Source organism: Somniosus microcephalus, chromosome 4, assembly GCF_052327205.1.
Source record: "Somniosus microcephalus isolate GS21.2 chromosome 4, FLI_Smic_1.0, whole genome shotgun sequence".
NCBI classification, from domain to species: Eukaryota; Metazoa; Chordata; class Chondrichthyes; order Squaliformes; family Somniosidae; genus Somniosus; species Somniosus microcephalus.
This window is the reverse complement of record NC_140990.1, coordinates 325,572,241-325,597,212: the sequence shown is the minus strand read 5'-3', so window position 1 is coordinate 325,597,212 and position 24,972 is coordinate 325,572,241. Positions and strand designations below refer to the sequence as shown.

Below are 24,972 nucleotides of genomic sequence, written 5' to 3'. Positions count from 1 at the left end.
TAAAGTGGGCCAACACTTCCTTAGCGGTGATCAGTGCCTTGCTCTTTTGAAAAGCCCGCTTACAATCATCGCTCCACTTCCATGGTATTCCCATTTGCAAAAGAGTGTTCAGCGAGTGTAACACCGTGGATAAATTCGGAAGAAACTTGTGGTAATAGTTAACCAACCCAAGGAACAACCTCAACTGGGATACATTTTCCAGAGCAGGAGCTTTCACAACAGCTTCGATTTTGTCAGGTGACTTATGGAGCCCCTCCTGGTCAATGACGTGGCCGCAGTACGAGATTCGCTTTTGAAAGAACTCACATTTCTGGCGATTAACTCTGAGCCCATATTCTTTCAATCTGGTGAGCACCTGCTCCAAATTCGCGAGGTGATCCTTATCATCATCTCCTGTAATCAGGATGTCGTCCAGGTAGCATTGTGTGCCTGGAATTCCCTGCAATACCTGCTCCATGGCCCTTTGCCAAATCGCTGGGGCCGATGCCACTCCAAAAACCAGTCTATTATACCGATATAAGCCCTTATGTGTGTTGATCGTGAGGTACTGGTGTGACGCTTCATCAACTTCCATCTGTAGGTACGCCTGCGCCAGGTCTATCTTGGTGAAGTGTTTCCCGCCAGACAGCGAAGTGAAGATATCTTCAATCCGCGGAAGCGGATATTGCACCGTGTAAAGAACCGGATTAACAGTGATCTTGAAATCGCCACAGATGCGAACCTTCCCAGGTTCCCCCGGCTTGTTGCTCAATGAACGCTTCATGACAGGAACAATGGGTGTGGCCCATTCGCTCCAGTCCACCTTGGACAGTACTCCCTAACGTTCTAGCCCTTCCAGCTCTGCTTCCACAGCAGGTTGTATCGCATAAGGTACCGGTCTGGCTTTGAAAAATTTTGGGTTTGCATGTTCTTCAACCTTGATGTTTGCCGTAATTCCTTTCAGTGTTCCCAGTCCCCGTTGGAACACCTCCTTAGCATCGTCTAATATTTTGGACAGTCGTTTAGGTTTGACGTCGTCCTCTTTACAGGCATCTACAGTCAGTGCTTGTATGGAATGCCAGTCCACATTTATTCTCCGGATCCATTCCCGTCCCAGTAGTGGCGGACCTCCATCAGGTAACACATACAAGTCCATGTTCTGACTTTCTTTACCATTGTAGACCACATTTACTTTTATCTTTCCTTTGAGGTATACTATTTGCCCCGTGTATGTTTTAATACAATCTCCGTATCCCTCAGGGGAATGTGCGAGAATAACCTTTTGTAATCTTGCTTATTCATGACCGTTAATGCCGATCCAGTGTCCAATTCCATCTTCACTTGGACTCCTGCTATCCGAAGCATGACCCAGATAGCTTGGTGGTCTGCTGTGTTACCCACATTATGTATTTTTAGACAACCCAATTCCTTACTGCTGGAGTCTGAATCCATCTTCTGTTCATCCGAACTGTTCTCTGTCACCTTGTGTACTTTTTTGTACTTCTCCTGCAGCGACTTTTTGCTGCTGGTCTTCTTTCCTGACCGACATACTCTTGCTATGTGACCAAGTTTGCCACATTGCCTGCATTCTTTATCTTTGAACCAGCACTGGTTCTGGTCATGCGTTGTCCTTCTGCAACGATAGCACTTTACTGCGCCCAATGCCATTTCATTGGTGCTGAATTCCAATGGCCTTTGCTGTATCTCTGCAGCGCCTCGTGCTGCTGCCTCGTGCGATGCTGCAATGCTGAAAGCTTTGTCCAGCGTAAGATCCTTTTCCTCTAGCAGTCACTTCTGGGTTCCTTCCCTTAGGAGCCCACACACAAACTTATCTCTCAGTGCGTCTGCTAGTCCTGTACCGAACTGACAGTACTTTGATAACTTGCGCAGTTCGGTTAAGAATTCAGCGTTGCTTTCTTCTTTAAGTTGAATTCTTTTGTAGAATTTAAATTGTTCCGCTATCAGCAGCGGCGTGGGGTTTAAATGCTCTTGCAGGATAGTAACAATATCCGCGAAACTCTTTCCTACCGGTTTATCTGGTGTTACAAGGTTCCTTAATAACCCGTACGTCTTCGCACCCATCGAGTTTAATAGGGTTAGTGCTTTCTTATCCTCTGGTACCTCATTCATTGTACAGTAAACTTCGATGCGTTCCACATAAGTGGCCCAATCTTCCACATCGCTATCAAAAGCAGTGATGTTACCCATTTTTGGCATCCTTGTTGAGTTTCCTTTCCTTCGGATATGATTATTATTTTATTTATTTATTTTTTCAAAATGGCGGCTTCCCACGCTTGGCGGCTTTCCCCGCGCTTGGTGGCTTTTCCCGCGCTTGGCGGCTTTTCCCGCGCTTGTCTTCTTCCCCCGCCGACTCAAAATGGCGATTACCGCGCTGTTGCCGTTCTCGCCTCCCAGCGGTCCTTTATTTTCCCCTACGCTGCTGCTCTTGTTCCCTGCTGCTCCCGCGGTCCTTGTGGTCATAAACGCTTTCCTGGCTGCTGCGCGTCTCTGCCCCGATTGCAGTCCGGCCCCTGACACCGGCTGCGGTCGTGTTCTCCGCCCTTTTCGTCGTTACCCTCCCCTTCTCTTACTGACAACTCGGCCGACTTTCCCCCCGTGCCGCTCGATCGGGCTTACCCGCCGCTGTCGTCGAAGGGATGTTCACTGATGTTTGACTTCGTGGCCAGAAACCAACCCGGGTTCCCGATGGCCTCCCGTGCGATGCAGTGCCCAGCAGGATGTTGAGGGTGGATGTCCTTGTTCAACGCACGTTTCAGAGGGCGAAGCTTCCTTTGATGCAACTGCCGCTAGGTAAGATCAGACTCGTCGCCACTGTTGAGTCTGTGTTTTCAAATGTAGTTATGCTGAATAACAGGACACAGACTACAGAAGTAATTAAACAGGTCTTTAGTGATTGAGGGTCAAGGCTGAACTGGGATACACTTTGCTCCGCAGGGTTTATATACCGGTGTGGTCACCACCGGTACTACAATGTACAGGAGCCATCAAAAAGTAGTCCATCATCTTAAGGTATCCTCTTAAGGTGGTACAGGTTACATACACTACAGACACGAGCCGTGACTGTCTGTTACAGGCAACGCCTTCCTCTAGTTCTAGAAGCTGTGACTTGCATGAACCTTATAAAATAGAATCTGAGAACGAATACAAAAAGTAAAATAAATTATTGGCCTCAAGGACCTTAAACATCAACTTAGTAGTTGTTTAGAGCAAAGTTCTGACAGGCACACAGGTGAACAGTGGTGATATGGCAAGTGACGGCTTGAGGGCGAGAAAGGACCATTAAAGGTTTAAACATTTAACAGTCATAGGTGTATGTGTTAGTCTTGCTTGTATGCCAGCTATTTTGGATTTGCAACTGGACAGTCCGCTTTCTTGAGTAGGCCCTTGGCAAGGCTCCGTGTCCTTAAACGTGCAAGCGTTAGTTGTTAATGTTACTGAGGCTTTCAAAGTATTTTCAGTAGCAGCAAAGCAAAGGCTGGAGGCGCAGTTTCCTGAGTTTGCGTTGGTCAGCGAGGAGTCCCAGTGACCAGCTGTACATGTCAGGCAAATTGTGGGCAGGGGACCAAGAACCATCCCAATCCGCACGGCCAGTGAACAAGGTTCACTGCCAGCAGTGTGGAATTGGAAAATGACCCTTCAGAACTCGAGCCTTGTTCCCAGCCTATGGCCTCAGCAGCCAATCAGAAATCAGGAACTGATTGCAGCTCCACTGCACCCCCGCCTGCTCCTTTTCTGGTTTGCAACTTTTCAAAGAAGTAGCAGCCATTTAGAAATGAAAGTTTGAATTCAGCAGATCAGAATTTAGGGTCAAGTTATATAGCGCCTTTCATGACCTCAGGATGTCCCAAAGTGCTTTACAACCAATGAAGTGCTTTTGAAGTGTTGTAATGTCGGAAAATAATTTTTCACACAGCACAATCCCACAAATAGCAATAATGACTAGCTAAACTGTTTTAGTGGTGGTGCTTGAAGGAAAATTGTTGGCCAGAACACCAGGGAGAACTTCTTTGCTCCTCTTCGAAATAGTGCCACTTTAGAGAGAAGGCTGAGCCTCGGTTTAACGTCTCATCCAAAAGATGGCACCTCCAACAGTGAAATGCTCCCTCAGTATTGCACTGGAAGTGTCAGCCTAGATTTTTGTGCTCATAGTCTCTGGAGTGGGACTTGAAACCCACAACCTTCTGACTTAGAGCAACAAGGGCCAACTGGGCCACGATTGTCTTTTTGAATCCAGCTATGCCGTGCTACAGTATAACATTCATGGGTTCGTAATGAGTGGCATCCAAGGGTTAAAAGTCCATTCTGCTGATGCTGAAACAAAAATCCATTTGTCAACAAATATGAAAAACAAAACACAAAACATTACCAACCTAATGAGCCCGCAGCCTGATTGCTTCGGATTCTCCCTTGGCAGCCAGTGACACATTCAGCAGCCTGAACTGCCGGAGGGGAAGCTCACTGGTGCAAGTAACATATTAAAATAAAAAGCTTGCAACGTAATAATGAACAATACAAGCACCATTTACAGTGGAGGCAATTAATATATTATTGACCATTACAGAACTCTATGATTATTCTTTACGCTGGGTCATATAAAAAAATATTGATCAACAATCTACACTGCAGAACATATAGCTGATATTTGGTAATGCTATTCCTTCTTCAATTGCAGTTTTTTCTTATTATTAACAGGCCGACATGTGAAATAAAAGAATCACAGAAATGCTTAGCAAGTATTCTGTCTCGATACTTGCAGAGGAGACTGAAGGAAGTGAGCTGGTGACACACAGAGGTCCGAGAGTCATGTTTTTTAAAATTCGTTTTATGGGATGTGGTTGTTGTTGGCAAGGCCAGCATTTATTGCCCATTCCTAATTGCCCTTGAGAAGGTGGTGGTGAGCCACATTTTTGAACCGCTGCAGTCCGTGTGGTGAAGATACTCCCACAGTGCTGTTAGGTAGGGAGTTCCAGGATTTTGACCCAGCGACGATGAGGGATCGACGATATATTTCCAAGTCAGGATGGTGTGTGACTTGGAGGGGAACTTGGAGATGGTGGTGTTCCCATGCGCCTGCTGCCCTTGTCCTTCTAGATGGTAGAGGCCGCGGGTTTGGGAGGTGCTGCCGAAGAAGCCTTGGCGAGTTGCTGTAGTGCATCTTGTAGATGGTACACACTGCAGCCACGGTGCACCGGTGGTGGAGGGAGTGAATGTTTAAGGTGGTGGATGGGGTACCAATCAAGCGGGCTGCTTTGTCCTGGATGGTGTCGAGCTTCTTGAGTGTTGTTGGAGCTGCACTCATCCAGGCAAGTGGAGAGTATTCCATCACACGCCTTACTTGTGCCTTGTAGATGTATGGCGAACATTAGGCAGTGGTGGGTGGAGGATCTGCGGTCCTCCTTCAGTTGTGTCTGTGGGCGGCCCCATCATTTTCCATGATCGGACCTCCCTTGCGTTGCTTTCAGGCACCTCGCTGTTTTGGGAGGGCAGGAAATCCGGTGGGCCTGCCCCCTTCTTAAAACAAGCCTGCAGCTATTAAAGTGGAAGTGGGGTTTTCGGTAGTGGAGAGCGGAAACTGCATTTTTTTACAGCAACAATATCACGAGTTCATAAGGAATAGGAGCAGGAATCGGTCACTTGGCCCTTCGAGCCGGCCCCGCCATTCAGTTAGATCATGGCTGATCTTTGACCTCAGCACTTTCCCGCCCGAGCCCTAGATCCCTCGATTCCCATTGATGTCGACGGGCAAGGAACTCCGATTTTCGGGTACTGGCCGCTTATTGAACAGGTCGGGGCCGGGAAGGAGGTCCCGCTTCCCTCGGATGGCAGACCGCACCATGCCAAATTAGTCACCGTGCATGGGGAGAGGTGGCTGAGCAGGTTAGTGCCAGGAACATAATTCCCAGGACTTGGCTGCTGAACCAAAAAAAAACAATTTAATGACCTTACTGGACTGCCAAGGTAAGGCACCACTTCAAGTCTCACTTTTCCCCCCCAACACAACCAATCTTTCCCTTCCTCATTGCACAAGCTTTCCTCTAATCGCAACGGGACACTTCACTGCACCTCCTTCTGCTCACACTCAATACCTGCTATTGCCCTCAAAACCGGCACGTTCAACATTCTGCTTTTCATGTTTTACCAAGTTGAAGCTGCTAAGAAGCTGAATGTGCAGTTCTTTCAACCATAATGAATCAAGTTAATTTTCTCCTTTATCATTTAACTCTGGATTATTAGCAACCTTAATAAGCATGCGACGTAAAGACAACACAATGGGCAAGTTGCATTTCGTCAGCAAGTTTTGACTTCGGTGCAGTAAGACCTGCTGTTATGGTAACAGCAGGCCTCAGGCTATTCTAAATTTATTACTACAGTCACATTTCACCTAACCTTCCAGGGTAATCTTTAAGCCAGACTTTAACAAGTCTAATCAAATCACAAACACAATCAACTGAAGCCGAGAATAGTGCTAAAATGGTGGAGGGTAGTGGAAGTAGCAAGACAGTTCAGGTAAATCATATTTTGCACAATAAAATTGCAGTTAAATGACATAAAATGATTCATTACTTCAGAAATAAATATCACAGTACCATTCATCTCTGTCAGCATCGCAGTTACACTGATACTTGGTATCCAGGCAGCTCTCCTCCAATCCGCAGGCACATTTCTGAACGCCAGGCGATGAACCTCCCCAGTAAGTTTGTTTTTCATTCGTCCTCCCAATCCACCAGGTGAACGGTGTCCCATCTGGAAGAAACTTTAAAATATTACCAAGAATAAAACTGGCAGGACTACTGGGCTTTTCCCATTAGTAAACTTCTCATTTACTTTTACGCCGTGGGGGGCTTTCATGAAGGTGATTGATAACAGTCCTGAGAAAGAAAAAAAAAATGCTTCTGTTTCTGAACCGCCACCTGGGTTTGCTAACTCTGCTTGGTGTATTCCCGGAGTTTCCATCACTGATAGCCCTCCGCCGACCAGCCCGCCTCCGCGCTCCCGCCATTGGTCGACTGGTTGCCCAATTCTAGTGCAGCACCGCCTTCCCACGCCAGTTGGAATGAGAACAGATTCTTCGTTACCTGAGTGGATGATTCTCGGCTGCCGGTCAAACAGCCATTTCCCACCCCCCCCATCTCCAATTACTAATAAACAGAAGTTATCAAAGAAAATTTAAAAGAAGCACACAATTTGTTGAATGTCCCCTATGATTTTTCTCCTGGGTTTTGCTAGCTGCAGTGTCCAGGAGATTAATCTTCAATTCCTGGAGGCTCCAGGGCAACCCAAACTGATGCACATCAAATACAAAAAGAAAATACTGCAGATGCTGGAAATCTGAAATAAAAACAGAAAATACTGGAGATACTCAGCAGGTCAGGGCAGCATCTGTGGAGAGAGAAGCAGAGTTAACGTTTCAGGTCGAAGACCTTTCGGCAGAACTGGAAAAAAAGCAGGAAATGGAACAGATTTTAAAGCAAGTTTAGGGGCTGGGAAATGGGGGAGGGGAGGAAAGAACAAAAGGGAAGGTCTGTGATAGGATGGAAGGCAGGAGAAGTAAAGAGACATTAAGAGATATTCAAGGCAAGAGGAGATGGTAATGGATCAAAGGATGGCTCTAGGTGAAGTGTGAATTGCGCTGGCAGAATGAAAGACAGCTGCCCTGTGGGAGAGAAGAACAAAAGACACAAACAAAAAGTGTGGATAATAAAAAATATATATATGATAGGGGCCGAGGTTATGATGCACATCAAAGCATTAGTTAAGTACAGTGCAGCATACATGAAGGCTTCCATAGTATCATAGACATTTCAGTATAGAAGAGGGGGCCGTTCAACCCACCACTCGCTCCGCATTGGAGTTGTCGGGCTGGATTTCTCTCTGGAGCGGGTTGGCCACAGGAGGTCAGATGAGGGGCTGGGACTTCAGCTTGCCATTTCCTGAGTTGTGGCTCATTCAAAATGGAGGGCGGGCTCCCGACGGTATCTCTGGTGCTCAGAGGGGGCCCGTCAATGCGGGCCAACAAAGTCGACCCCACGCTCTCTGGCTTCGATCGTGGGGCTAACTATTGCAGTGAGAGAAAGAGGAGGAAGCAGCACTACAGCGAGCAGAACTGCCACAAAGATTATAGGCACAATTGTTATGAAGGCGTCTTGATAAGCTGAGGCCTATTTTGATCAAGTAATGGGAGTGGAAGGTGGGCCACTGACAGGCCCTCTGCCTCTCATCGCTGCCCCAGCATTGCCTGCCAACCACTTCTGCCATTACCTGGAGTTACTGGTACTGCAGATGGGAAGGCAGGGAAATCGTTCAGTTTTCCCACCCACCATCGGTTATAAGCAGCGTGGCAGTCAAGGGTTAGGCTTCTGAGGTCTCTGTTGGAGGAAGGGAGCCACTTTCCCTCCTTCACTGCCAGACCACTGGACTTTATAACAGAGGAAAATCCAGGCCATCTACTGCAATCCCACTCCCCTGCTCTTTACAGTGTCAGCTGTGGCTCTCGTGGATAGCACTCTCACCTCTAAGTCAGAAGGTTGTAGGTTTACGACCCACTCCAGAGACTAAAACACAAAATCCAGGCTGACACTCCAGTGCAGTACTGAGTGAGTACTGCACTGTCGGAGGTGCAGTCTTTCAGATGAGATGTTACACCGAGGCCCTTCTGCTTTCTCAAGTGGGCGCAAAAGATCCCATGGCACTATTTTGAAGAAGAGCAAGGAGTTATTCCCAATGTCCTGGCCAATATTTATCCCTCGAGCAACGTCACTTAAAAAAAAGACAGATTATCTGGTCATTATCACATTGCTGTTTGCGGGAGCTTGCTGCGTACAAATTAGCTGCCACGTTTCCTACACTATAAGAGTAACTGCACTTCATAAAGTACTTCATTGGCTGCAAAGTGCTTTGGGACATCCTGAGGTTGTGAAAGGTGCTGTGTGAATAGAAATCATTTTTTTCCCAGCGCCCTTTAATATCTTTCTTCTTCTAATTCTCTCTGAAACGTCTTAACTGGGAACGGTAGCATAGTGATTATATTATTGGGCTAGTAATCCAGAGGCCTGGACTAATGATCCAGAGATAACAACAGAAAATGCTGGAAAAACTCAGCAGGCCAGGGCAGCATCCATGGAGAGAGAAACGGAGTTAACGTTTCAGGTCGAAGACCTTTCGTCAGAACTGGAAAAAAGTAGGAAATGGAAAGCAAGTTTAGGGGCTGGGAAAAGGGGGAGGGGATGAAAGAACAAAAGGGAAGGTCAGTGATAGGATAGAAAGCAGCAGAGATTAAGAGATATTGAGAGACATTAAGAGATATTCAAGGCTTAACCTGTCCCATTACCACCTCCTCTTGCCTTGACTACCTCTTAATGTCTCTCAATGTCTCTTAATCTCTGCTGCTTTCTATCCTATCACTGACCTTCCCTTTTGTTCTTTCATCTCCTCCCCCTTTTCCCAGCCCCTAAACTTGCTTTCCATTTCCTACTTTTTTCCAGTTCTGACGAAAGGTCTTCGACCTGAAAGGTTAACTCTGTTTCTCTCTCCACAGATGCTGCCCTGGCCTGCTGAGTATTTCCAGTGTTTTCTGTTGTTATTTCGGATTTCCAGCATCCGCAGTATTTTGCTATTGTAATGATCCAGAGACATGAGCTCAAATCCCACCACGGCAGCTTGGGAATTTAAATTCAGCTAATTAAATAAATCTGGAATAAAAAGCTAGTATCAGTAATGGTGACCATAAAACTACCGGATTGTCGTAAAAACCGATCTGGTTCACTAATGTCCTTTAGGGAAGGAAATCTGCTGTCCTTACCCGGTCTGGCCTGTACGTGATTCCAGACACACAGCAATGTGGTTGACTCTTAACTGCCCTCTGAAATGGTCTAGCAAGCCTCTCAGTAGTAAAAAAACGCTACGAAAAACAATAAGAATAAAACCGGACGGACCACCCGGCATCGACCTCGGTACCGGCTACAGACACGACAATGGCAGACCCTGCAAAGTTCTTCTCACCAACATCTGGGGACTTGGGCCAAAATTGGGAGAGCTGTCCCACAGACTAGTCAAGCAACAGCCTGATATAGTCATACTCACAGAATCATACCTTTTAGCCAATGTCCCAAACTCCTCCATCACCATCCCTGGGTGTGTCCTGTCCCACCGGCAGGACAGACCCACCAGGGGTGGCGGCACAGTGGTATACAGTCGGGAAGGAGTGGCACTGGGCGTCCACAACATTGACTCCGGACCCCATGAAGTCTCATGGATTCAGGTCAAGCACGGGCAAGGAAACCGTCTGCTGATTACCACCTACTGCCCTCCCTCAGATGATGAATCAGTACTCCTCCATGTTGAACGCCACTTGGAAGAAGCACTGAGAGTAGCAAGGGCACAGAATGTACTCTGGGTGGGGGACTTCAAGGTCCATCACCAAGAGTGGCTCGGTAGTACCACTACTGACCGAGCTGGCTGAGTCCTGAAGGGCATAGCTGCCAGTCTGGGCCTGCGACAGGTGGTGAGAGAACCAACACGAGGGCAAAACCTACTTGACCTCGTCCTCACCAATCTACCTGTCGCAGATGCATCTGTCCATGACAGCATTGGTATAGTGACCACCGCACAGTCGTTGTGGAGACAAAGTCCCATCTTCACACTGAGGACACCATCCATCATGTTGTGTGGCACTACCACCGTGTTAAATGGGATAGATTCAGAACAGATCTAGCAGCTCAAATCTGGGCATCCATGAGGCACTGTGGGCCATCAGCAGCAGCAGAATTGTATTCCACCACAATCTGTAACCTCATCGTCCGGCATATCCTTCACTCTAATCAGAGGACCAACCCTGGTTCAATAAGGAGCAGCATCAGGCATACCTAAAAATGAGGCGTCAACCTGGGGAAGCTGCAACACAGGACTACATGCATGCTAAAAAGCGAAAGCAGCATGCTATAGACAGGGCTAAGTGATCCCACAATCAATGGATCAGATCAAAGCTCTGCAGTCCTGCCACATCCAGTCGTGAATGGTGGTGAACCGTTAAACAACTAATGGGAGGAGGAGAGTCCATGAATATCCCCATCCTCAATGATGGTGGACCCCAGCACGTGAGTGCAAAAGACAAAGCTAAAGCATTTGCAACCATCTTCAGCCAGAAGTGCCGTGGATGATCCATATTGGCCTACTCCTGAGATCCCCACCATCACAGAAGCCAGTTTTCAGCCAATTTGATTCACTCCACGTGATATCAAGAAATGGCTGAACGCACTGGATACAGCAAAGGCTATGGGCTCTGACAACATCCCAGCTGTCGTACTGAAGACTTGCGCTCCAGAACTAGCCACGCCGCTAGCCAAGCTGTTCCAGTACAACTACAACACTGGCATCTATCTGACAATGTAGAAAACTGCCCAGGAATGTCCTGTCCACAAAAAGCAGGATAAATCCAACCCGGCCAATTACCGCCTCATCCGTCTACTCTCAATCATCAGCAAAGTGATGGAAGGTTTCATTGACAGTGCTATCAAGCAGCACTTACTCACCAATAACCTGCTCACTGATGCCCAGTTTGTGTTTTGCCAGGATCACTTGGCTCCAGGCCTCATTAGAGCCTTGGTCAAAACATGGACAAAAGAGCTGAATTCCAGAGGTGAGGTGAGAGGGACCGCCCTTGACATCAAGGCAGCATTTGACCGAGTGTGGCATCAAGGAGCCCTAGTAAAACTGAAGTCAATGGGAATTGGGGGGGAAAACACTCCACTGGCTAGAGTTATACCTAGTACAAAGGAAGATGGCCGTGGTGGTTGAAGGTCAATCATCACAACCCCAGAACATCGCTGCACGAGTTCCTCAGGGCAGTGTTTTGTGCCCAACCATCTTCAGCTGCTTCATCAATGACCTTCCCTCCAACATAAGGTCAGAAGTGGGGATGTTCGCTGATGACTGCACGGTGTTCAGTGCCATTCGCAACACCTCAGATAATAAAGCAGTCCATGCCCGCATGCAGCAAGACGTGGACGACATTCAGGCTTGGGCTGATAAGTGGCAGGTAACATTTGCGTCATACAAGTGCCAGTCAATGACTATCTCCAACAAGCGAGCGTCTAATCACCATCCCTTGACATTCACCGGCATTACCATTGCCGAATCCCCCACCATCAATATCCTGGGGGTCACCATTGACCAGCAACTTAACTGGACCAGCCACATAAATACTGTGGCAACAAGAGCAGGTCAGAGGCTGGGTATTCTGCGGCAAGTGTCTCACCTCCTGACTCCCCAAAGCCTTTCCACCATCTACAAGGCACAAGTCAGGAGTGTAATAGAATACTCTCCAGTTGCCTGGAGGAGTGCAGCACCAACAACACTCAAGAAGCTCAACACCATCCAAGACAAAGCAGCCCGCTTGATTGGCAACCCATCCACCACCTTAAACATCCACTCCCTCCACCACCGGCGTACCGTGGCTGTAGTGTGTACCATCTACAAGATGCACAGCAGCAACTCGCCAATGCTTCTTCAGCAGCACCTCCCAAACCCGTGACCTCCATCACATAGAAGGACAAGGGCAGCAGGCGCATGGGAACACCACCACCTCCAAGTTCCCCTCCAAGTCACACACCATCCTGACTTGAAACTATATCCCCTTCCTTCATCGTCACTAGGTCAAAATCCTGGAACTCCCTCCGTAACAGCGCTGTGGTAGGACCTTCACCACACGGACAGCAGCGGCTCAAGATGGTGGCTCACCACCACCTTCTCAAGGGCAACTAGGGATGGGCAATAAATGCTGGCCGTGCCAGCGATGCCCACAGCGCATGAACAAATAAAAAAAAACGAACTCAGCTTCAATAGCCACTTGAACTAATCCTTCCTGTCTTCTCAAGTCACTTGTGGTAAAAATTCTTCTAAATGTGTTGATTTCTTTGTGGGTTCAATGACGAGACATTTATGAAAGAGAATGTCTTTTAATCTAAAGTCTGTTCAACTCTTTATACAGCATTTACAGGAGACATGATGCTAGTGATGCATCTAGAATGAAACTGAAACTAAACTGCCTTGCTTGTCTCGGTCACATGACCTCTGCTGGTCAGGCACAAGCAATCAATACATGCAAACATGCTGGTAGGCATCATAATCAAACAGGCAAATACCATCTCTATTTGCTGATATCATTACATCTCCTTTTCTTAAAACAAAAGTATTTTACTTTTAACTAACAACATATTTTCTTTGTATTAATCTGCATTTTAACTGTAACACTTAATGAACTTACATTATCATTATCATGATCAAGGTTTTTTAACCTTGCTTTGTGTGTTCACATGAAATATGTCAATACACTAGAACTTGAAGAAAGAATAAGATAACATTACTTCCTTCTATAACAATAGTCCTTAAATTTGCTCAATGAGTCTCTCAGGAGGCTTCACGTGTCTTGAGGATTTTCTGATTGATTGTCCTTGAATCTGAGTTGTTGCCTCAGATGATTGGTTCTCAGCTGTGTGATCAGGTTGTTCAACAGTATCAGTCTCTTGACCTGCTGCGGCTGGTCCCATGAGAAGATCTCGACGATTTCTTCTCAGAACAGCACCCTCATCTGTCTGAATGGTGTATGATCTTGGTTGAACTTCACTCAGGACAGTTCCCTTCTGAGTCCATGTGTTTGTTTTGTCTTTCAACCTTACTTGGTCACCAGTGTGGAGTTCAGGTAGGTTTTGTGTTCCTCTGTCATAGTAGTACTTTTGCTTTTCTTTCTGTTGCTCTTTGAACTTCCTCACTTTCTCCCCCTCTTTTGTTTTCAGGAGGTTCTCCGGGATGGGTAGGTTTGACCTTAGCCGACGTCCCATAAGGAGTTGGGCTGGTGACTTACCACACTCGAGCGGCGTTGTGCAGTATACAAGCATGCTCTGGTAGAAGTCAGTTCCACTGTCTTTTGCCTTGTACATCAGTCTTTTCACTGTCTGGACCGATTTTTCCACTAGTCCATTAGACTGTGGAAAGTGAGGACTTGACGTTGTGTGGACAAAGTCCCACTCTTTGGCAAAGTGTCGGAAACTTGCATTGTAAAACTGGGGTCCATGTCTGGAGAATATGGCTTTCATACATGTTATCACAGCATCTGCAGTGGTGGTGTACAGTCTACAAACCTCTGGATACAGGGAGTAATAGTCTGTGACTACAAGATAGTCCTTCCGTTGACATACGAATAGGTCAGCGCCTACCTTCTGGTAAGGTCTGTCTGGCGCTGGGTGTGGTTTTAGTGGTTCTACCGGATTGCTTGCTCGATATTTCAGACATATTGTGCAGTTTGACACCTCATTTGTCACATCTTGGTTGATTCGTGGCCAGTACATCACCTCTCGTGCTCTTTTCTTACACTTTTCGATTCCCAGATGTCCTCCATGGATCTTTTTTAACATCTCTTTTCTCAGACTCTTTGGGATAACTATTTTACTTCCTTTGTAGATGATGTCTTCGACCACTGATAGTTCCGCCCTGCAGTTCCAGTACTCTGCCATGTCAGGTGAGCAGTCTTGCTTCATGTTGGGCCATCCATCCAAGATGCTTTTTCTCAGTCGTCTCATTGTTTCATCTTTGTTTGTCTCAGTCTTTATGAGCTCCATTTTTGCATCTGCTATGGGCAGTGCACTTGTGATCATGTCCACGTAGGCGTTCACTTTTTCATCCATTGTGGTGTTTGCGGGCTCACTTGGGTCAACAGCTCTGGACAACGTGTCTGCTGTATACATCAGCTTACCTGGTGTGTACGCAACATTCAGTTCATCATAGACTGTCTCTCCTTCGCTTTCCACAACGAGGACTCTCTTTACCAGGTTCAGTCTCTCACAGGCTTTTAAACCTAGTATGGCTTGCACATCCTTTGGCACCACGATTAATGCTAGCGTGTGCTCTCTGTCCTTGTGTGTTACTTTGACAATGCATCTTCCTTTCACTGGTATATCAGTACCTGGGTATCCTGTCACTTTCACTTTTATTCCATGTATCTTTGGTCTGGGTCTAATTTTCTTAAAATCAGTCTCTGATATCACATTAACTTGTGCTCCAGTATCCAATTTAAATGGAATGTGTATGTCATTCACTTTTAGTGTCAACATCCAGTCTCTTTCTTCTTTTTTGTTTTCAGACACCACATCTACATAGAACTCCTCTATGTCGCTTTCATCTACTGCATGGACCTTGCTTTGTTGCATTTGGTTCTTACAGCAACAGGCATAATGGTTGTTCTTGTTGCAATTATTGCATGTTTTACCATATGCTGGACACTTTCTTGGTGGATGCTGTGTACTGCATCGACTACATGACTTTCGATTGTCCCTTTCATTGTCGTTTGCTGGCCACGCCTCTTTTTTCACATTGGCGCTCTTTTTGTTAAACGGTTTGTGCCCGTTCTTACTCACTGCATCCACGTTGCAGCTACTATCACTGAACAGCTCCTTTGCCTGCAACTTCACAGTCTCTGTAGCCCTACACAGTGCTATGGCTTTTCCCAGGTCTAGATCTTGCCCTCTTAGCAGCCTTTCCCTTAGACCATTATCTGGAATACCACACACCAGTCTGTCTTTTATCAGCGAGTCTGTCAGTCCCCCAAATTCACACGATTTGCTTCTGTTTCTCAGTTCAGTCACATACTGATCAATAGTCTCTCCCGTTTTTTGTACACATGTGAAAAATCTGTGCCTCTCAAACGTCACGTTACGTTTAGGTATGCAGTAGGCCTCAAACCGTTCCATTATTTTATCTAGTTTCATTTTGTCTCCATCAACAGCGAATGTGAAGTTATTATACACCTCCAGCGCTTCATCACCCACGACATGTAAGAACAGTGACGATTTCCTTTTATTACTTTTCTCATCAGCTCCGATTGCTGATAAATACAACTCTAAACGTTGTTTGAATCTCCTCCAATTTTCAGCCACATTACCTGTCAACTGAAGCGTCGCCGGTGGGAGTAAACCTTCCATTTTTCACTTCGTTAGCTATTCTCTAATGGTAAGTAACGATGTTCTCTTTTGGCTTGCTAATCTGTGGAGAGCTGATTTAACTTCAGATTTTTCCTCTTCATCTCTTTCAACCACTTTTGACACCATGTGTTGATTTCTTTGTGGGTTCAATGACGAGACATTTATGAAAGAGAATGTCTTTTAATCTAAAGTCTGTTCAACTCTTTATACAGCATTTACAGGAGACATGATGCTCGTGATGCATCTAGAACAAAACTGAAACTAAACTGCCTTGCTTGTCTCGGTCACATGACCTCTGCTGGTCAGGCACAAGCAATCAATACATGCAAACATGCTGGTAGGCATCATAATCAAACAGGCAAATACCATCTCTATTTGCTGATATCATTACACTAACCTCTCTCTTCATGATTCTAGTTCTAATTTTTAATATATGTCTTCTTGTTATCCATTGAATAACCAGTAGAAAAAATATTTCACTATTTATGCCTTTGGACATTTCTATTACATCACCATTGAACCTAGGTCAAAGGTCACCACTGAACCTCTGGTCAAAACATCATCTGGCGAGTTGGTCAATAACCAGAGGCCATAGACGTAAAATCATTGGCAAAAGATCTAAAGGGGAGATGAGAGAAATTCTTGAAATGTGTACAAGAAAACTTTCTTGATCAGTGTTTTTCCAGCCTAACGAGGAAGGAGGCAGTGCTGGATCTACTCTGTGGAATGAAGTGGGGCAAGTGGAGCATGTTTCAGTGGGGGAGCAATTGGGCAATAGTGATCATCAGTTTTCAAATAGTTATGGAAAAGGACAAGGAGCAATCAAACGTAAAAATACTTAACCAGAGGAGAGCTAACTTCAGTGACTTAAAAAGGGATCTGGCCCAGGTGGATTGGAATCAAATATTGGCAGGCTAAACAGTAATTGAACAATGGCAGGCCTTCAAAGAGGAGATAGTTTGGGCACAGAGTACCAAGAGGGGGAAAGGAAGGGCATTCGAAACTAGAGCTCCCTGGATGACTAAAGATGTAGAGATTAAATTGAAGCAGAAAAGGAGGCTTATGATAAATGCAAGGTTCATAGTACAGTAGAGAACCAAGCTGAATACATAAAGTACAGAGGAGAACTGGAAAAGGGAATGAGGAGCAAAGAGAGAGTATGAGAATAATGGTGGCTAACATGATAGGGAACCTAAAAGCTTTTTGTAAACCAATAAATAGCAAAAGGATAGTCAAAGGAAGGGTGGAGCTGATTAGGGACCAAAAAGGAGATCTTCTTGTGGAGGCAGAGGACATTGCTGAGGTACTAAATGAGTACTTTGCATCTGTCTTCACTAGAGAAGAGGATGCTGCCAATGTAGCAGTAAAGATGGAGGCAGTAGCAACACTGGATAGAATAAAAATAGATAAAAAGGAGATAATTAAAAGCTTGGTAGTATTCAAAGTAGAAACGTCTCCCAGTCTAGATGCCCTCCTGCCATCTGGGAGACGCTACAGATGCATTCGCACCCGAACGACCAGATTTAGGAACAGCTTCTTTCCCAGGGCTGTCATCCTACTGAACTCTACAAATAAACTCTAAAGCCTGCACATCTGCCAATGCACTTTATTATGGTTAAGTTTATGTTAATGTATTACAAGCCAAATGTATGTTGAATGTTTAAATGTCTTAATCTAAATGTACACTCTCGGGAGCCGCAAGCCTACATTTCGTTGTACTGCACTTGTGCACTAACAATGACAATAAAGTTGATTATGATTATGATTATGAGATTACTGAGGGAAGTAAAGGTGGAAATTGCAAAGGCTCTGGCCACACTCTTCCAACCCTCCTTAGATATGGGGTGGGGCCAGAGGACTGGAGAATTGCAAATGTTACACCCCTGTTTAAAAAGGGGGAGAGGGATAAACTCGACAATTACAGACCAGTCAGCCTAACATCGGTGGTGGGAAAATGTTTAGAGACAACAATCTGGTACAAAATTAATTGGCACTTGGGAAATTATGGGCTAATAAATGAAAGTCAGCATGAATTGGTAATGGCAAATTGTATTTGACTAAATTGATTGAGTTCTTTGATGAAGTAATGGAGAGGGATGATGAGGGTGGTGTGGTGGATATTGTTTATATGGACTTTCAAAGGGTGCTTGACTAAGTACCACATAATAGACGTGCAAGCAAAATTGAAGCCCCTGGGAATAAAGGGACAGTGGCAGCATGGATACAAAATTGGTTAAGGGACAGAAAGCAAGGAGTAGTGGTGAACAATTGTTTTTCACACTGGAAGAAAGTGTGCTGTGATGTTCCCAGGGGTCGGTATTAGGACCACTGCTCTTTTTGATATAAATTAATGACCTGACCTTGAGTGTAAAGGGCATAATTTCAAAGTCTGACAATGACACAAAACTTGGAAATGTAGTAAACAATAAGAAGGCTAGTAACAGACTTCAGGAGGACTTGGACAGACTGGTTAAATGGGCAGACACTTGGCAGATGAAATTTAACGCAGAGAAGTGTGAAGTGATTTATTTTGGTAGGAAGAATGAGGAGAGGCAATATGAACTAAATGGTACAATTTTAAAGGGGGTGCAGGAACAGAGAGACCTGGGGGTGCATGTACACAAATCTTTGAGCGTAGCAGGACAAGTTGAGAAGGCTGTTCAAAAAACATATGGAATCCTTGGCTTTATCATAGAGTACAAAAGCAAGAAAGTTATTGTAGTGTATGTACCTTTAAGAGAGAGCTACTTTTACAGCTCCTGTATACTGTAGTACCAGCAGTGACCACACCTGTATATAAGCCGCGAGCAGGCATCTGTACTGTTAGCTTTTAGACTACCCTCATCCAGTAAACACCTGTTGATTGTTGATCTGCAGTCTCCGTGTATTTATTGAAAAACACCATACCTTAAGATTCACGGATTCAACAGTGGCGACGAGGTCGATTCGAATCTACCTGCAACTCTGCATTTCCTCCCAAGGATTAGCTCCGGGAGGAGATTGGAAGAAGTCGAGGCCAGAAGCACGGGCGTCGGCCACGAGCAACCGCCCAGTCATCCGGCAGAGAGTGAACATCGCAGGGGAGGCTGTTGAGAGCTGGGCTTGGTTCTCCAGCCACGATGATCCAGCAACAGACTGGCAACAGGTACAGTGCAGACCCTTCCCGGACAGCGGCGGCTGGAGCCGACCGACGGCACAGAAAAGGCCGAGCAGCGTCGACGGGGTAAGAGAGAGGGTAAAGCGCACAGGGCGCAGCTGGGGGTTGAAGACCAAGTGGCGTCGACGGAAAACAAAAAGAGAGAGAGGGTAAAGCACAGCCGGGGTTCAGGACCGAGCAGCGGCAACGAGAGAGGCGCACAGGAAAACGCGCAGAGCGCAGCCAGGGCTAAAGGGCTGAGCAGCATCCGCGGGGAAAGAAAGGAAGTGCGGGAGATGCCATTTGAGCCGCGGAGAAGAAGGGAGAGCGAGGGAGATGCCATTTTTGAAGCCGCAGCGGAGAAGAAGGGCGAGCGCGGGAAGAAAGGAAAGTGCGGGAGACGCCATTTTGAGCCAGCGGAGAAGAACAGAGAGCGCGGGAGATGCCATTTTAGCCAGTCTAACCACACCCAGGGATGCCGAAGAGTGGCAGTGTCACAGCGTTCGACAATGAAGTCGAAGATTGGGCGACATATGTGGAACGCATTGAGGTGTACTGCAAGGCGAATGAAGTGCCAGATGCCAGGAAAGCACTGGTTTTGTTGAATTCCATGGGTTCAAAAACATATGGCTTACTGCGAAACCTAATAACCCCAGAGAAGCCAGTGGATAAGGATTTCGAAAGCATAGTGGAAATCCTACAGGACCACTTAAACCCCACACCGCTGCTGATAGCAGAAAGATTTAAATTCCACAAACGGAACCAGCATAAAGACGAAAGTAATGCTGAGTACTTAACGGAACTGCGCAAGCTATCGAAACACTGCCAGTTTGGAGTGGGACTAGCAGATACGCTAAGGGACAAGTTTGTGTGTGGGCTTCAAAGTGAAGGAACCCAGAAACGGCTTCTATCAGAAAAGGATCTTACGCTGGACAAGGCTTTCAGCATGGCAGTATCACATGAAGCAGCCGCAAGGGGCGCTGCAGAGATACAACGGAGACCGCAAGAATATGGCACCAATGAAATGTCATATGGAGCAGGGAAGTGTTATCGCTGCGGCAGAACAACACACGACCAGAAGGATTGTTGGTTCAAGGACCAAGTGTGCAGGCAGTGTGAAAAAGCAGGACACATAGCAAGAGTCTGCAGGTCAGGGAAGAAAACCAGCAGCAAGAAATCTCCACAGGAGAAGTACAAAAAGGTACATAAGGTGATGGACAGTAGTTCAGACGAACAGAAAAGTGATACAGACTCCGAAAGCAAGTAGCTGGGTTGTCTGAAGCTACATAATGTAATCAAAATGGAGGATCACCAGACTATCTGGGTCACGCTCAAGATAGACGTAGTCCAAGTGAAAATGGAATTGGACACAGGATCAGCCCTAACAGTCATAAACCGAAGGGACTACAAGTGGCTAATCTCACATATACCCTTGAAAGCTACAGAGATTGTCTTGAAGATGTACACGGGGCAAAAAGTCTACCCCAAAGGAAAAATAAGGGTGAACGTGGTATACAAAGGCCAGGAAATACCAAAAATGGACCTATATGTATTGCCAGATGGAGGACCACCACTACTAGGACGTGAATGGATCCGGAAGATACAATTAGATTGGCATTCCATACAGGCACTGAAGGTTGAGGTCAAAAAGGATGACGACGTCACACCTGGACGAATGTTAAAAATGCTAACTGACGCACAAGAAGTGTTCCAGGAGAGACTCGGAACAGTAAAAGGCATAACAGCGACGATTAAAATAGAGGAAAATGCAAGCCCAAAGATTTTTAAGGCCAGACCGGTGCCTTATGCGATCCGCCCAGCAGTCGAAGCAGAGCTGGAAAGTTTGGAACGTTCAGGAGTACTGTCCAAAGTGGACTGGAGCGAGTGGGCTACACTCTTCGTTCCTGTAATGAAGAGGTCGTTGAGTAATATGCCTGGGGAACCAAAGAAGGTCCGCATCTGTGGTGACTTTAAGGTGACAGTGAACCCAATCCTTCACACGGTACAATATCCGCTTCCGCGGATTGAAGATATTTTCGCCTCACTATCTGGAGGAAAACGCTTCACTAAGATTGATCTGGCCCAGGCGTACCTGCAAATGGAGGGAGAGGAAGCCTCGAAACAATACCTCACGATCAACACTCACAAAGGTCTCTACCAATACAACCGGCTGGTGTTCGGGGTAGCATCAGCTCCGGCTATTTGGCAAAGGGCAATGGATCAAGTCCTGCAAGGGATTCCAGGGACCCAGTGTTATTTGGATGACATCCTGGTCATGGGCGAAAATGACAGTGATCACCTCGCCAACCTGGAGAAGGTGCTCACTAGATTGAAGGAATATGGGCTACGAGCTAATCGCCACAAGTGCGAGTTTTTTCAGAAGCAGATCTCGTATTGTGGCCCCGTTATTGATGAAGAGGGGTTACATAAGTCCCCTGAAAAGATTGAGGCAGTAGTCAAGGCCCCAGCACCGGAAAATGTGTCACAACTGAGGTCGTTCCTCGGCCATAAGTTCTTACCAAATTTGTCGACAGTATTACACCCACTGAACATCCTACTGCAAACGGGGGTACTATGGAAGTGGAATGGCGAATGTAAACGAGCTTTCCAGAAGTGCAAAGAATTGATCAGATCAAAAGAGGTGTTGGCCCATTTCAACCCAGCACTACCAATTCGGTTGGCGTGTGATGCATCAACCTATGGTATTGGAGCGGTGCTGCCGCACAAATTCCCAGACGGGTTGGAGAGGCCAGTAGCCTTTGTGTCTCGGTCACTCACCTCAGCCGAGCGCAACTACGCCCAGATTGACAGGGAGGCCGTCAGCCTAGTATGGGGAGTAAAAAAATTCAACCACTATCTGCATGGGCAGAAGTTCACCTTGCTGACTGACCACCAACCACTTGTCTCCATCTTTAATCCAAAGAAGGGCGTTCCGGTGATGACTGCACAACGGCTACAAAGATGGTCCCTTTTTCTAGGGGTGAACCAATATGAAATAGAGTATAACGCGGATATAGAGAAGGAGACCCGAAATGACCCGACACTGTCTCGGATATATGATTTGACGGTGAAGGGATGGCCAACACATGGCGACTCACTGTTGCCAGCATTCTCATCCAGAAGAGAACAGCTGTCAGTGTGCCAGGGGACGGTGATGTGTGGATCCCGAGTGGTAATTCCACCCAAGTTAAGGGAGAGAGTGCTCAATGAGCTTCACGAAGGCCACCTGGGAGGGGTGAAAATGAAAAGCCTTGCTAGGGCTTATGTGTGGTGGCCGGGGATCGATCAACAAATTGAGGACCTAACAAAGAGCTGCTCAGGATGCCAGAAGGTCCAAAATGCACCACCACATGCCCCTCTACACCCATGGGAGTGGCCCTCCTCTCCATGGCAACGGGTGCATATTGATTTTGCTGGTCCATTCATGGACTCAATGTTCTTAATAACAGTGGATGCGCACTCGAAATGGCCTGAGGTGATCAAAATGTCCTCCACCACTACGGAGAAAACAATTGCAGTCCTACGGACCATATTTGCCAGGAACGGCTTGCCAGAGCAGATTTGCTCTGATAACGGACCACAGTTTGTGTCCGAAGAGTTTCGGAAATTTATCAGAAGGAGTGGGGTAAGGCATTACACATCCGCCCCATATCATCCAGCCACAAATGGATTGGCTGAGAGGTTCGTACAAACCTTTAAAAAAGCAGTAAGGGCCATGTGCGATGATGACATTCCACTACAGCATAAGGTGGACAATTTCCTGTTAGCCTACAGAAATGCGACACATGCAGTTACCAACCAGACCCCGGCCATGATGTTCTTTAACCGAAGGTTGAGATCTCATCTGGATTTGCTCAGACCAAATGTGCGAAGAAATGTTGAGGATAAGCAATTCCAGCACATCAATGAGAAGCTGACAAGGAGCTTCAATGTAGGACAACTAGTCTTGGCCCGCGACTACCGAACAGAGAAATGGCAACCTGGAACGATATGCACACGGCAGGGGCCACTAATGTACACAGTGGATGTCGGGGAGAACATTGTGAGATGCCATGTCGACCAGATCCTAGCGTCACAGGAACGAGTCAACCCCATGTCTCGCGTACCTGGGGATGAACCCGACATACCGGTAGCATCTACCCCAGAGACAGTAGCAGCGGAAACTGATGAACTAACCGACGACAGGGGGCCAGAATAGCCTCCGCACCAAGAACAAGACACTCAGGAAAGGCGCTATCCAGAAAGGGTCAGGAAGCCGCCCCAAAGACTGAATCTATAAATGGACTATTTCAGTTAAATGTGCATGTTAAAGTGTTAACTGTTATTTGAATGTTATGGTACTGTTAATCTAAAAGGGAAGGAATTGTAGTGTATGTACCTTTAAGAGAGAACTACTTTTACAGCGCCTGTATACTGTAGTACTGGCAGTGACCACACCTGTATATAAGCCGTGAGCAGGCATCTGTACTGTTAGCTTTTAGACTACCCTCATCCAGTAAACACCTGTTGATTGTTGATCTGCAGTCTCCGTCTATTTATTGAAAAACACCATACCTTAAGATTCATGGATTCAACAGTTATGCTAAACTTTTATAAAACACTGGTTAGGCCTCAGTTGGAGTATTGTGTTCAAAACATTTAAAGAAGGATGCCAAGGCCTTGGAGAGTGCGCAGAAGAGATTTACTAAAATGGTACCAGGGATGAGGGACTTCAGTTATTTGGCGAGATTGGAGAAGCTGGGGTTGTTCTCCTTAGAGCGGAGATGGTTAAGAGGAAATTTAATCGAGGTGTTCAAAATCATGAACAGTTTTGATAGAGTAAATAAGGAGACACTTTTTCAAGTGGCAAATGGGTTGGTTAGCAGAGGACGCAGATTTAAGGTGATTGTCAATAGAACCAGAGGCGACATGAGGATTTTTTTTTTTACGCAATGAGTTTTTGTGGTATGTGGAGAGATTGGAAAAGCTGGGATTGTTCTCCTTAGAACAGAGAAGGTTATGTGGAGTCTTTATAGAGATGTTCAAAATTATGAGGGGTTTTGATAGAGCAAGTAGGGAGATATTATTGCGGGCGGTGGGAGGGAGAAGCGTGGTGAAGGTGCAGAAAAGATTGAGGGAAGTCCCGGAGAGACAGTCGGCATGGAGATCAAAAACAAAGAGTTACGGGTGAAGAACAAAAGGTGGCAAGGAAGATAGAGAAGACATGCCATGGATTTGAAATGGTATGGCTGGGGGAGATTTGAAATGGAATGGCTGGTAAGTGAGAAAGTGAGGTTGTCAGGAAGAGAAAGTCATTGAAAGGTCACAAATACTAATCTTGCTGGATCAATGACCCCTTGTAAGAAAACCACAACCTTACATGTGGTGCAAGTCAAGGACAGATGTCTTAATTTGTAATTTTATTCAGAACGTACTAAGCACTGTTCAGCGAATCCATTTGAGGCTTTCACTTGGGTAAATGGATGAATAATCACACCAATTTAAGCCAGAAATCCTGAAGACACAGCAAACCCCCCCCTTCTCAATTTGATTCTAATTATGGCACCAGCTCTGTATACCCCTGGGTTGGTCCGTTTGCCGAAAGCCAATGGCAAAGTGACATTTTGTCTGCCAGATGCAGCCTAGAAGAGTTCTGTGTTACAAGCTTGACATAATTGCGTTGATGATTGTCACCCAGATGTGCTCTGATTGGGTTGTCACATGGAAGGCTGCATCTTCGCTTGAAATAGATGCAATAACGAAAACACTGCACATTGATTTTTAGTCAGTCATTACAATAAGTGACAAGAAAATATTGAAGTACCTGTCTCACTCCACTGAAGTAAATGGATTTAAGTTGTGTTTCTGACGAGGCTTTCAAAGAAG

General features: G+C 46.1%; 1 protein-coding gene across 1 annotated transcript in view; it reads right to left on the bottom strand.

The window, feature by feature from the left end:
• Positions 1–24,972, bottom strand: part of LOC147120676 (contactin-associated protein-like 5) — a 665,277-nt gene that overhangs the window by 368,350 nt on the left and 271,955 nt on the right. The window contains exon 11 of the mRNA XM_085986858.1: positions 6,588–6,744. Within this exon, the coding sequence (XP_085842984.1) occupies positions 6,588–6,744 (157 nt within the window). The remainder of the gene's footprint in view (positions 1–6,587; positions 6,745–24,972) is intronic.